The sequence below is a fragment of the Sus scrofa genome, chromosome 15, assembly GCF_000003025.6.
Source record: "Sus scrofa isolate TJ Tabasco breed Duroc chromosome 15, Sscrofa11.1, whole genome shotgun sequence".
Taxonomy (NCBI): Eukaryota; Metazoa; Chordata; class Mammalia; order Artiodactyla; family Suidae; genus Sus; species Sus scrofa.
Genome location: NC_010457.5, coordinates 4,163,169 through 4,176,332, shown reverse-complemented (window position 1 = coordinate 4,176,332; position 13,164 = coordinate 4,163,169). Strand labels below are relative to the sequence as shown.

At 34.1% G+C, this 13,164-nt stretch overlaps 1 protein-coding gene across 13 annotated transcripts in view; it reads right to left on the bottom strand.

Annotated features, from left to right (window-relative positions):
- ORC4 (origin recognition complex subunit 4) overlaps positions 1-13,164 on the bottom strand; it is a 79,794-nt gene continuing 66,630 nt past the window's right edge. For 7 of the 13 annotated variants that reach the window (XM_005671603.3, XM_013983928.2, XM_021076117.1 and 4 more), the window contains 5 exons: positions 12,312-12,398; positions 8,157-8,265; positions 7,346-7,441; positions 7,193-7,260; positions 3,506-5,500 (listed from right to left, as the gene is read on the bottom strand). In XM_005671603.3, the coding sequence (XP_005671660.1) occupies positions 5,312-5,500; positions 7,193-7,260; positions 7,346-7,441; positions 8,157-8,265; positions 12,312-12,398 (549 nt within the window). In that variant the 3' untranslated portion in view covers positions 3,506-5,311. Of the gene's footprint in view, positions 5,501-7,192; positions 7,261-7,345; positions 7,442-8,156; positions 8,266-11,479; positions 11,574-12,311; positions 12,399-13,164 lie in introns of all 13 variants that reach the window. The other 6 variants (XM_021076118.1, XM_021076120.1, XM_021076123.1 and 3 more) reach the window with 3 other exon arrangements.

Here is a 13,164-nt window from a genome sequence, read left to right as displayed (position 1 = left end):
TTTTTTTTTTTTTTTCCTATTTATATATGTAAAATTGTAGTGTGTTTCTTTTTACCAGTGTGTGGGACATTCTTTATCACTGTTTTAGGATCACCTCAGGAAGTGTCATTACCCAAAATTCCTCACTCTCTGCTTTGAGACTTTATCACTATATTTCTGCTTGGTGCCATCTTGTCAGGGTAATATTTGATGTCTGTGATATGTCAAGAATCATCCTAGGATAGAGGTTTAAAATTTTAAGCACAGATTTCAGATGTTACTGCTTTAAAATAAATCAGGGATAACAAGTTAAACTTATAACTTAAAATATGCAACGACATTTAGAGGTAACCAATGTTGATATAGGTAACATACCTTAGCCTCTTCCTACAAATTGCTTTCACAACTAACACTGATATTAATTTAGCATAGTTCATGCCTTATCCTTGATAAGATGAAATTGATGGTAGGTAGGTGCCAAAGTGCTTTTCAAAACAATATTACATTAGAAATATAATTGGATTCTTCTTCAAATTTATACAGGCCAAAGTAAAATATTAATTTCCTGAATTTCTAGATTACTGACCAACAAACAGCCAGTATTATGGTATGTACTTTTGTCAGGTCATTTTAAAATCCATACATTGATTTTATAAAAGTATTTTTTACATGTCATTATCAGGAGCTCACTGTGAATGTGTTATATTCAAATGGCTGTTTAACCACACAGTACACTACATTTTACATATAACATGCACTTAATCTCTGGGAATAGTAAATTACATTATAAATCATACATCGGTCAACAGACTCCAAGCAGAGAGGAAAGAAGAGTAACAGCATTGTTGTCTGTGTGCCACACACCGTACAGAACTTCGTGCTCTTGGTCACATGTATCCAAGGTTTTGTTGTATTTCTAAGAATTCCCATTTCAGTGTTGAGTTTACCTTTATTTCAGGAAGTACTTGGCTTCTCACTTTCTTGATTTGGTTTTGCTTCCACTTTGATAATCAAGAAGGGAAAATAATGAGAATGTTCATACATGAAAATTGTTAATCTACTGAAGACTAATTTCTGTCTGTTCTGAACATTTAATCATGTTTTTAAAAGTTAAAAAAAAATCAAAAGAAAAACAAGGAATATGATGAATGTTTGGCTTATGTGAACACTTAGAGATAAATTTTTTAAGACTAGTTATTCACAAAATAAAGTTTTCTCTTCATGTTAGAAAAATTTTTTTAGAAATCCCGGGGATTGTACCCAACTCTAGCTAGCCAGTTTTAAAACTTGTATCCTTTTGAGAACTATATTGATAGAAAAATACTTTTTATAAGCAGTAAAATAAGAATGTTCCAGTGACTACCTGTTCTGATAACTAGTCTTGTTAAAACTTTCTTTTGCAGGGCATTTTCTTTCATGTTTGGTTTACAGTCAGTGTAGAGCGGGCAAGTTAATAAAAAAGTTTGAGCTTGGGATACTGAAAAAAAGATCAAAGAAAGAAAAATGGTGACTTCTTTGTTTTGGGGTAAACTGGGACCCCAGTAATTTTTTCCTCATGTGTATGGTGCTCCTTATGATTCGTCTTGTATTTTGCCTTTATGACACTCGTCAGAACTGCTGCTCTAACTATACTCTTTACCTTGCCCAGATCTCCGTGTAAGGAATGCTTTATGAACAACTGCCATAGGACTGATGGATTAACCAGTATTTGGCTTTATTTGAAGTCTATGCCCTGCACAGCTCTTGTATGTATTTTAGATGCTAGGAAGTTTTTAGCATGTGATGTGTGATTCTTGTTTGAATGTTTATTACAGGTACCTTGTGAATTCCAGAACAGAGACTGTGCCTCACAATTGTTGGTCCCATGAACTTGCACTATCTTTCGTGGTAATGTTTTGAAAATACAATCAGGAAAAAAAAAGTTTGGAACTTAAAAATTAATCGTATATCATGAAATTAAAAAGAATCTCTTCTTCCCGTTTCCTTACTCCTACGAAATAGCTACATTTAAGTCAAACGCAGGAGGTAGGGAAAAAAATCCTGGCCAGAGGATAGGTTAGTGGAGTAAATTGATTACAGTTAAAAAAAAAAATGCTTCACCATAGATATTTTCCTGTTTCTCTTTTTTACCTTTTTAAAAATATTACTTTTTAGGGACATTTGGTATAATATGCATAAAATTATTTACTGACTTATGGGCAAAATGATACAAGTAGCATCTTGATTGAACATCATTTACCTCAGATATTCAACCAGCAGTACATTTTTTATGCAGTCTCAACCATATCCTATTTGTTACCTCTCTCAAAATATTGGTAAGTAATTATTTTAGCTTTACTCTGTATTTCTTGTCAGTGTTTTGGGCACAGGTTGTTGTACTACTGTCAAGTTGTACTTGCTATTTTTTCTGCAAGTATTTAACAGAAAGTTAAAAAAAAGAAAAAAAAAGTCCCATAAAACCCCACCTTGGGTAAGTGATTGTTAAATATTGTACAAATAAAATGTATGCTATCCCCATTCCATTCCCAAATTAAATAAAAAAAACATGGTATAATTTGTATATGCAGTTTTTCTTTAGTTATAAGTTCTTAAACAGGGAAACAGATTTATAATTTATAGTAAGGCTTACACCTTGAGATGTGCAAGAATGGGGATAGTGGTGAAAGCGAGGTTTGTCAGTGGTGGCACTTGCCGCCTCTGTTGTATAAGCAGATTGTATTCCCACTAAAGTAGGTTCTGCCAATTTTAATGAGAGGCTATAAATGGCCCTTGTTACTTTCTCTTTTCTTCCATAGATTTTAAAAATGTGGCTTAGGCAAGTAGACATCAGAGATAAACTACATTTCTCAAATATTTGTGTTTTACCCACTGAACTTAAAATTTCTGGTATTTTCATATAGGGTAGTCAGTAAGAGTCATCACCAAGAAAACTAGTTTTCATTTACATTTTTAATGTTGCAAAATCTTTTACTTATCCCCTGGCTTTCCAAGAAAATGGGGCTGGAAGAGCCCCACCTTATCACATTGAGTGTCACAGTTCACATCAATGGATTCTCAGTTTTTTTAGGATAAAGGTGAAGGAAGGGGCAACACTTAGGTTAAGGTGGTTTGAAAGAAACTGCATTGTCCTCTAAACCTAATGAAAACGTAAACCATGGAGGAATCTACATGGAATTTCTATAGAAAGACCAAAACTGTTTCTGCAAAACAGATTTCTTCAGGGAGTTAATAGTATATAATCAACATATAGCTCATTTTGATATGGTAAGTTCGGACCAACAGGTCTTAATGCCTCAGAGCCATTCACATGCATGTCCACAAAGTTGGAGAGGCTTTGTTTTCTTTTGCTTAGATCCTATTTTTGGTGGGAAACTGCACTGATGCCTCTAACACTCCTCCTTACCCACTTTTTAATTGTTTGATTGTGCTGTTAATAGGGTACATTCCCCCTCTAGTAAATGAAAAAAAATCTTTAAGCCTTACTGGTTTACATTATTTTCAAAAGTTTTTTACTAGGCTTTTTTCAGATTTGGTATTTATTTTATTGATAGTTTAAGCACTTTAAATATATTTTAGCTTCTTTGTATTAAGGAATATGGAAAGGGGGAATATCAACATTCCTCCTCGAGAAAAATGCCTTTGGAATGTGGACATATGCTTCATTTGACTTGCTAACCTATTTTTTCTAGTTTGCTTTGTAACTCTTTCACTGATGTCGATGGATCTTCTCTGCCTCTTATGTGGCCAAGGCTCTCAGTCTTTTAGTGACATCTTAAATTGATAAAAATTTGCAACCCTCCAGCCAGTTCTTTATGTGCTCTTATAGTCAGTGCCTTTAACGAAGAGGGTACTTCCCTAAACAGCTCAGGAAATTTTTAAAAGGGATAATTTTAGCTCAAGTGCAGATTCCTTGCTGCTGGTAATGGTGATGCGACTGCGGTATTTTGGCAAAAAAAAAAAAAAAAATCCCCTAAAACTTGTAGACTACTGCACAGAACCTGTATGCATGCCTTAGCTTTCATGGGACTCTGCTGAAAAGTAAATGACAATGATGTGAAGACAGAAGGCAGGGAAAGAATGCCTATGTATACAAAGGATCGGGTGCAACTACTGAAGAGCTATTTTTAAGCTCAGAAATCTTACACTCCATCCTAAGCACAATACCTCTTAAAAATGAAATCATTTCTTAGAGTGTCCTTTCAAAAATACATGGTAAGGAATCCATTACTGAGCTTCAGGTCTTAACAGCAGGGGCTCTGTTGTTAACAAAACATGAGTTGGATTCCAGGGTCTGACTGTCCTCTGGACATGGCCGCTACTAAGTTACTCATCTGTAAACAACAGTAAATATCATAGGGCCTATGACAGTTAAAAAGATTACTAAATGCACAAGGATGGGGACTCTGTCTTTTGTAAACCTTTCATGAAAATAAGATATTCTTGAATAAATGATGTTATTAACACTTAATAAATGTTTGTTAAATTTCACTTCAAACATATATCCGATTAGTTCATGAATTGTTGAATTTATAAGGTGATGCTATGCCATTTCCACATTCCTCTTAGGACTTTACTTTTTGATACAAATAGCTTTAGTTAACATTGTCATATTCTCCTTATTTGTAGAAGTGGTTTTACAGAAATTTTCTAAAATGCCTGTCAAAAAGACAAATGCTAGTACCATTGGCCTGGCATAGACCCAAGAATCTGCATTTAAAAACATCCCACATCTATCTTCTGTAGAGGGTAGGAGTACCATATTAAGTCTGGAAGAAAATGTTCAAACTTTTGGCTTTTTTTCTTCCATGTGAACGATCTTCTAGCCAAACTGGTCATCTCCTGAACTCTTAGAAGACCTGAGTCTGTGATAGAATCCAAAATTTCCATGAATACAGAAAAAAATGCAGCACCTCCTCCCAGTGGGCCAAAAGATTACTCAACACCTCAACTCTTACCATTGCTCTTTTACTGCTTTGTTTAAGGTATGTAAAAAATCCAGCTGCTAAATGAGTTGAACTTTTCAAATGTACCATATACATACTTCACAAGTGTTAAATAAGCATATGGTTCAATGCCTAAAATAGTCACATTTATTTTTTTTTTTTTGAACAGCTACTTATAATCTAAATCACTGGAATTATAAATCATGTAACTGCTCATGATTTAAAGGCAAGGCAAGCTATGCTACTACATGTGTAACAGTTTCCCATTAATATAAAAATACTTCTTTATAAATGTAACAAAAATGTAATAACATATCTTGTTAAAGGACAATAGCTTTTAGTTAGCTTTTAGTAAGCCAGGAATTCCATAACCGAAGCCATGGTGATATTCATAACCAGCTTAGTGAGGATGTTGCCCATTGCCTAACATCTGTAGGACAGTTAGGATATTTCTGTAAAGCATTCATAATTTGAGTATTGTCCAAAAGCAGTTTCATCAGCTGGTACTCCCTCTGTGCATTTACTGTCGTTCTTTCAATGGGCCTTATTAATTCTAATTGTTGTAAGTGTTCAAAAGCCTGAAAGATGAAAGAAAAATAGTTTAGGTTGAATAGGGAAAGTAATGTAAACAACATTAACACGGAGAATAGTCAGTGTTTTGGTCAGTTGTGGAATAAAGTACCAGGAAACAAAACTTAATAGATGCCAGTAAGGTTCAAAAAACAATTCTCATCAACCTCATAAAAACTTCATACATCATGTGAGGCAGCATCAACATACATAGTTATCTGTCCATGCATCTCTGAATGTAAACAGGGCAAACTTAATTCAGTGTGCAGAATATGGTTTTTGTTCCTAACTTCATTCGATATCATATCTCCTAGTACTTAAGATCTGATAAAACCAGTATTCCCTTTCTTTCCACCCACCTGCATATGGGGGTTCCCAGGCTAGGGTCAAGTCAGAGGTTCAGCTACCAGCCTATGCCACAGCCACAGCAACACCAGATCCGAGATGCGTCTGCAACCTACACTGAAGCTCACAGCAATACCAGATCCTTAACCCACTGAGTGGGACCTGGGATTGAATCTTCATCCTCATGGTTGCTAGTCAGTTTCATTTTACCACTGAGCCACAATGGGAACTTGAAGACCAGTACTTCTTGACTAATTGCTGAGGTTATTGAAGTTTGCATTTAAGTTTTGCTCCTACCTTTTTAAGATTTGGCTGGGTGAAAGCTTAATGTAGCTATGAAAAGAGAGGGAGGCAGGAGAAAACCCCTAGGAGTACACCTGTTGAACTGATCCTATAAATGATTCAGCAGAATGGTATAGATATAGAGGAAAGGACAGTTTCCTGTTTCCCTAGAAGTCTGACAGAGACCTCACTACAACCTGTTGAAAAATTCCTTCAGAGTTCCCATTGTGTCTCAGTGGAAACAAACCCAACTAGTATCCATGAGGATACATGTTCGATCCCTGACCTTACTCAGTGAGTTAAAGGATCTGGTGTTGTGCATGAGCTGTGGTGTAGGTTGCATATGCAGCTTGTTGCTGTGGTTGTGGTGTGGGCCCTCAGCTGTAGCTCTGATCTGATCCCTAGCCTGGGAACTTCTATATGCTGCAGGCATGGCCCTAAAAAGCAAAAAAAAAAAAAAAAAAAAAAAAAAAAAATTCCTGTAATGATTATAGGTTGAAAGATTTTTTGATATATTAAACAAAATTTATTTTTCAAGTTAATTTCACCTTTTTCACTTTTTTGTTGCTATTAGAAAAATTACATAAAGCTACATTATGTGGTTCACATTATATGTCTGGTGACAATGTATCCTAGAATAAAGTTTCTCAGGTTTTAAAATTCATGCCCCACTACATCTTTCTCTATATACCCTCATAAGTCAATGAGATTTTGACTTATTTTCTTAATGACTCATTCTGTCGCTTTTACTGCTGAGATTATAAAGCCAACCCTATGACTGTAAGGGAATAGGGTTATATCTGTGTTATGAGACAGGCTGTAAAGAGTGATGCATCTGCTAGGAAGAGACAGTAGAGGGCAGTATATTGCCACAAACTAAAACAGAACTGGCTGCATTCTTCAGAATTATTCAAACACTTCATTTTTAGTTTTATTTTTGGGGTCTGTTTTGAAAAAAAATCCTATGATAATAGCTAATATTTCAAAATTAATGAAAGTATGTTACATACACTCAAATTAGATGTAAAAATGTAACTATCTGCAAAAGAATAATAGCGAACTTAAAACCCTACCTTCATGACAACAGGTTTCTCAAAATTGTAAACAGAATGGGCCTTCCTTTGAACAAACTTCTGAAACTCTGTACAGAAAGCAATGACAACATTAGTACCTTCAAATAAGCAGTGGGGTAGAGTCAAAAAGGAACTACTAAAGTTTCATCTCACCATTATAAACCATTTGAAAATTAAAGGGCTCCTCTTCATAGATGTCATTTAAATGTTTCATCGCTATGATAAGACAGATTTCCAAGACTGACAGACCTATAATAAAAGGAAGACAAACTATGAATAGTAGTTTATTTACTGACATATAATTTTAAAATAACTGTCCTCCAAATAGAAAGGTAAAGTCAAAGATCATGGTTTTGAGGGGTGAGAAGTCAAGACATCCCCTAGGTTCAAACATGTTTCAGTCACTATATAATCTTAAGCAAGTTATTCAACCTCCCAGAGCTTAACTTTCATATACGTAAAACTTTCAGAGATGTTATAAGGATTAGAGATAATATTATCAAACACTCAGCATATGGCCCACAGTAAACACAACTAGAGCTGCAATTAGGTAACTTTAAATAGCTTTAGGGCCCTTGATTATTCAGAATCTCTAATCCCCTGGAGATTATATCTTAGTTTGTTTTTTTCCTAGAGAGAAGGTTCATTAGATTCTCAAAAGGGACAACGAACCCCAAATGGCTAAAAGCCAATGCTCCTCTGTAGCATTTGGTGTAATGAGAATACCTGCAGTAAAGTCTTAGCTGGATTTCCAATGTGACAAGGGAGGCTGAGCGTCAACTTTCTCTCATTTTAAATGGGAATAATAATAAATATTTTTAAAAGGCTGAGTTAAAGGATATATGGATATAAAAGTATTCTGTATACAAAACACTATATCCAATATTAATTATAATTTTGAAAAGCATACCATTATATAAACTCAAACTTATTTTAAAAACTACTAACCAAGCAGGTTTCTTACCATGTACAATATTTGCTTTAGAGTCCATGCTACACAGCTGGTTTGCCTCCATCAGATCTGTTGCAGTCATAAAAGGGTGTGATGGTGTTACACGATTTAAAGCAAGCATCTAGGGAAATACAGATCAGAAAAACAACTGCATGTTATTTGGGCATTTTAGAAATATTACTAAACAAAACTATTTAGAGTTCTGGAAGACTAAATATTAATGTTTGAGAAAGATATTCTCATCTTTAGCTCTATTAAAATACAGCATTTCAAGTCACATGCCATATAACTGTATAAATGTAAAGCACAAAAAAATTTTTGCTGGAGTTCCTGCTATGGCACAACAGGATCAGCATCTCTGGAGCACCAGATGCAGGTTCTATCCCCTGATGCCATGGCCCAGCACAGTGGGTTAAGGATCTAGCATTGTAGCTATGGCATAGTTTGCAATTGCAGAAGGGATCTGATCCCTGGCCTGGGAACTTCACAACAGCCAGGTGGTAAAAAAAAAAAAAAAAAAAAAAAAAGAGGGACAAAAAAAGTTCTTGCTGCTTCTCCACCCTTTCCTTGCATATCTTGTTTGTTTACAAATCCTCAAAAGAAAAATATTTTAAAAGGTCAACAAGAGACCAAAAATAAGAAAGGATACTATTCAAAGCCCTAGACCAAACAAAACCCAAACCAAAAATGTAGATCTGTGACTTGAATAAACTTTCTTAGCATTCAGTCAGCCAGTCCAGGTTAATGTTAAGTGATAGAAGTCAGTTACTTTAATGTTCGAGTGTATAAAAAAGAAAAAAATAAATAAACCCCAAATTATACACATAAACAACTCTCCTTGAAAGCAGAGTCCACTTTTCTGTAGCAAGTTGTTTTTTCAACAAAAAAACTCTTGTATTTGAAGATTTCTTTATTTGTAACTTATATAACATCTAATTTTTACTTATTTTTTTAAAAAAAACTTTAATTGAAGTATAATTAATTCAACATTCAGATTTAGTCATATATATAGGGCTAGCAGATTTAGCAGATAAAAATGCATGGCATCTGATTAAATTTGAATTCCAGGTAAACAATGAGTAACTTCTTAGTTTAAGTGTATACATTGTAATATTTGGGACATATTTTTACCAGAAACTCCCCATTTTTAAACCAGGGACCAGGGTCCTTACTTCAGTGAAAGAGTTTGGCAATCCTTGTCCTTCATTCCTGTGTAGGGAGGAACTCAGGTACCCAGTAGTTTCCTCCCTTTCTCTTACCCTTCCATTTTCCTTTCATTATAAAATATTTCTGACATATAAAAAGGTAAGAGAATAATATGAGTGTCAAGGACCACTTCCTCAGCTTATGAAATATAGACTTACAGAGTCGAAGTTCCTGTCTCTTGCCCTGGTTGGACTCTCTACTCTTCTCCATGCAAAAAAAAATCATGCATGTCTTCATCCTTCTACTACATATCTTTGTAGACAATACAGAGTAATTTTCAAGTTTTATATAAATAACATATTATACTTATGCCACTCTTTCTTCACTGAACATCTATCATGAGGATTCATCCATGTTAAGATATCAATTCTAGTTTCATTTTTTTTTTGTATTGTAGTCCTTTGTTTATACTCACAATTATTCTTTCCCCTATTGATGGATATCTGTCATTTCTTTTTTTGTAATTATAAACAAGGCTACAATAAACAATCTTGTACATGCCTTCTTATGAATCTGAGTATCTCTAGATGCTTAATTTGCCATATTGCTCTCCAAAGTACCTATATGTATTTATACTACTAGCAGCAATAAATTTAATAGTCGCAGGCAGACACCATACCATCAGACATAAACTTTTGAAACTCATCAGATTGCCAGGTCCTTAACCCACTGAGCAAGGCCAGGGATCGAACCTGCACCCTCATGGATACTAGTCATATTTGTTTCCACTGAGCCACAACGGGAACTCCATAATTTCTGGAGGTTAAACATCTTTACACATTATAAGACATGAGATACTACACTGGTGGATTGCTTGTGCTCACATTCTTAGTTGGTTCATTCCCTTACTGTTTACTCTAGAAGCTCTTTATAAATTACGTATAGTGTTGATGATTGTGTTGTCATTTTCCTCTCCTAATCAGTCATCACTTCTGTAGTATCTTTTGGTGTCCAGACATTTAAAAATTCAATGCAATTAACTTTAACCATCTTTTCTTGTGATTTGTGTAACTTCTCTAAGAAATATTTTCTTACCTCAAAAATACAAACATAATCTCTTATATTTTTCTTCTAATTTCTAAAAGAGTTTGCTTTTGTATATACATTTAGGTTTATCAACCTGAAATTTACTTTTGGCTATGCAATGAATGTGTTTTTTCTATGTGTATAACTCCTGATTTTTTTGGTGAAAAATTATCCAAATAACTGCATTTAATTGCAGTCAAGTCTTTCAAACTTTCCTTAAAAATTTCAACCAATTCCAAATTTGTTGAAATCCTTCCTCAATAATTTCAACCAATTCCAAAACAAGAAAAACCAAACCAAAAATCAAGCCATTACCTTGAATTAAAAATGTAATAGGAAACTGGCAAAACAGTGGTTCATGTTGACAACTTTGAAGCAAAGATATTTTTCCCAGAATGATGAGAGGAATGTGTGTATGTGTATCTTCCAAATAACGTAAGTTAGTAAATAGTCTAATTTTGGTACACAAATAACTAAAATCTCTAAAAATTCTTATTTTCCAAATACCTTTATTATGAAGATAACTGTTGCTGAAAATGGCAGTATGCTTTTGAAAAATGAGTGGGGGGTGTGCTAATGACAGAGGCAGTATATAGGGAGCAAAAACAGAAATGGGAAAGATGAATGTGTAAAAAGTGTTGCAAAACCATACAGTAAAGTGGGATAAACTTGAAGCCAGAGAGCCTTGGATTTGAGTCTTGGGTTTGCCATCTACTAGCTGTGAGACCTGGGGTAAGTTATTTAACCTAAAATTAGCCTCAGTATCCTCGAAGATAAGGATAAAATATATTTGTGGTTTAAAAAAAAGGGATTAATGTAAAGGATTAGATAAAATGCTGGTGAAGTAACTAGGTCACCTAACTCATGTACTATTTAATAAATGATACCTATTGCTATTATAAATGGAAGTGAGCAAGAACTCATGAAACCAAAATTATTTTTTCTTTGAAAAGTATCTGCCATATCTTTCATAATAATGAAAAAATAATTTCTAGAAAAAAATTAGGCTAATATCAAATACTCTTAGTGAAAGAAGAACTTTAATTTTCAGAAAAGCAAAGTACCCCCTAACTGATACTATTTAAAGCTTAAGATATAATTACTTGGTGAAAGACCATGACCAGGTTAGATTTGTCCAGGCATGCAAAGCTAGTTCGACATTCAAAATCAAGCAAGGCAATCCAACATAACGACAGGCTAAAGAAGAAAAACCATAGGTCATATTCATTGATACAAATTAAGCATTTAACAAAATCTAACACAATCATAAAAAAAAATCTCAGCAAATTAGGAATAGATGGGAAATACCTTAACTTGCTAATAAACATGTATTAAAAACCTACAACTTACATCTACTTAATGGTAAAAGACTGATGGCTTTCCCTCTAAGACTGGCAATTGTCCACCCTCACCATTCTTATTCAGCATAGTTCAAGAAGGTCTAGCCATTGCAAAAAAGACAAGAAAAAGAAATAAAAGATATACAAATTAGAAAGGAAAAAAAAATCTCTTTATTTGCAGGGGATATGACTGTCTACATAGAAAACCTCAAAGAATCTATGGAAAAAAACTAAAATGAGTTAAGCAGTGTTGCAGAATATAACATCAACACAAAAATCAATCACATTTCTATATACTAACAATGAGGATGCTGATACCAAAGTTAAAATATCATTTACAATTTTTCCAAAGGAAATTAAATACTTTGGAATGCACTGTAAACATGTACTACATCTGTGTGGTAAGAATTATAAAATGATGATGAAAGAAATCAAATAGATAAACGAGATGTACCACATCCAAGGACTGGAAAACCTAATGTAGTAGTGAACATGTTAATTCTCTCAGAATTTATCTAAAAGCTTAACCAATTCCTATCAGAACATAATTACCTGGTAAAAGCAAATGAGTGATAAAAACAAAACTCATACAAACCAACAGCATGTGTAAAGACCGCAGGTTTTTGGTAACATTGAAATGCTTCTGCAGCACTTCTCGCACACTCCTATCTTCTGAGAGAGTCTAAACGGAAAAAAAAAACAAAACAATTAAGGAACAATGCAATTCAAATCCTGTGTCTCATTAACTCTATCTGGTATTTATTCATTATTAAATAGATGCTAATTTTTTTTTTTTTTTTTAATTTTAAGGCCGCACTCGTGGCACATGGAAGTAACCAGGCTAAGGATCGAATCGGAGCTGTGGCTGCTGGCCTACAGCTATAGCAACGTGAGATCTGAGCCACATCTTCAATCTATGTTGCATCTTATGAACACTTAACCCCCTTAACCCACTGAGTGAGGCCAGGGATTGAACCTACACCCTCATGGATACTAGTTGGATTCTTAATCCACTTAGACACAATGGGAACTCCAAATAGATACTGATTTTATTTGTGGAATACAAAAATCAAAATAAAATGTCCACTCTAAATGATTCACTTCTTAGCTCTTTACGTTAATTCTGAAGACACAAAGAAAACATAATCCATGCTACCACATAATTTCTAGTCTAAAAAGGGAAACTATATAGTCCTACTAGTGGGATGATCAAAATGCAGCACAAAATTTAACAGAGAATAAGGGTTATTTATATATTTGGAAAACAAATAAAGGGCTTACTGTTACTACATATTTCTTTTTATCCTCAAGAGTCAAACACCCTTTGGAAGTACACAGGATGAACATTAAATGTTAAAACAAAGTAATGAAATAAAAGTTTTGGAAATTAGCTGTAGTTCTGGCTTCTGCACTGTTGACTCTTGCCAAGTCACTTAAAAAATTGATAT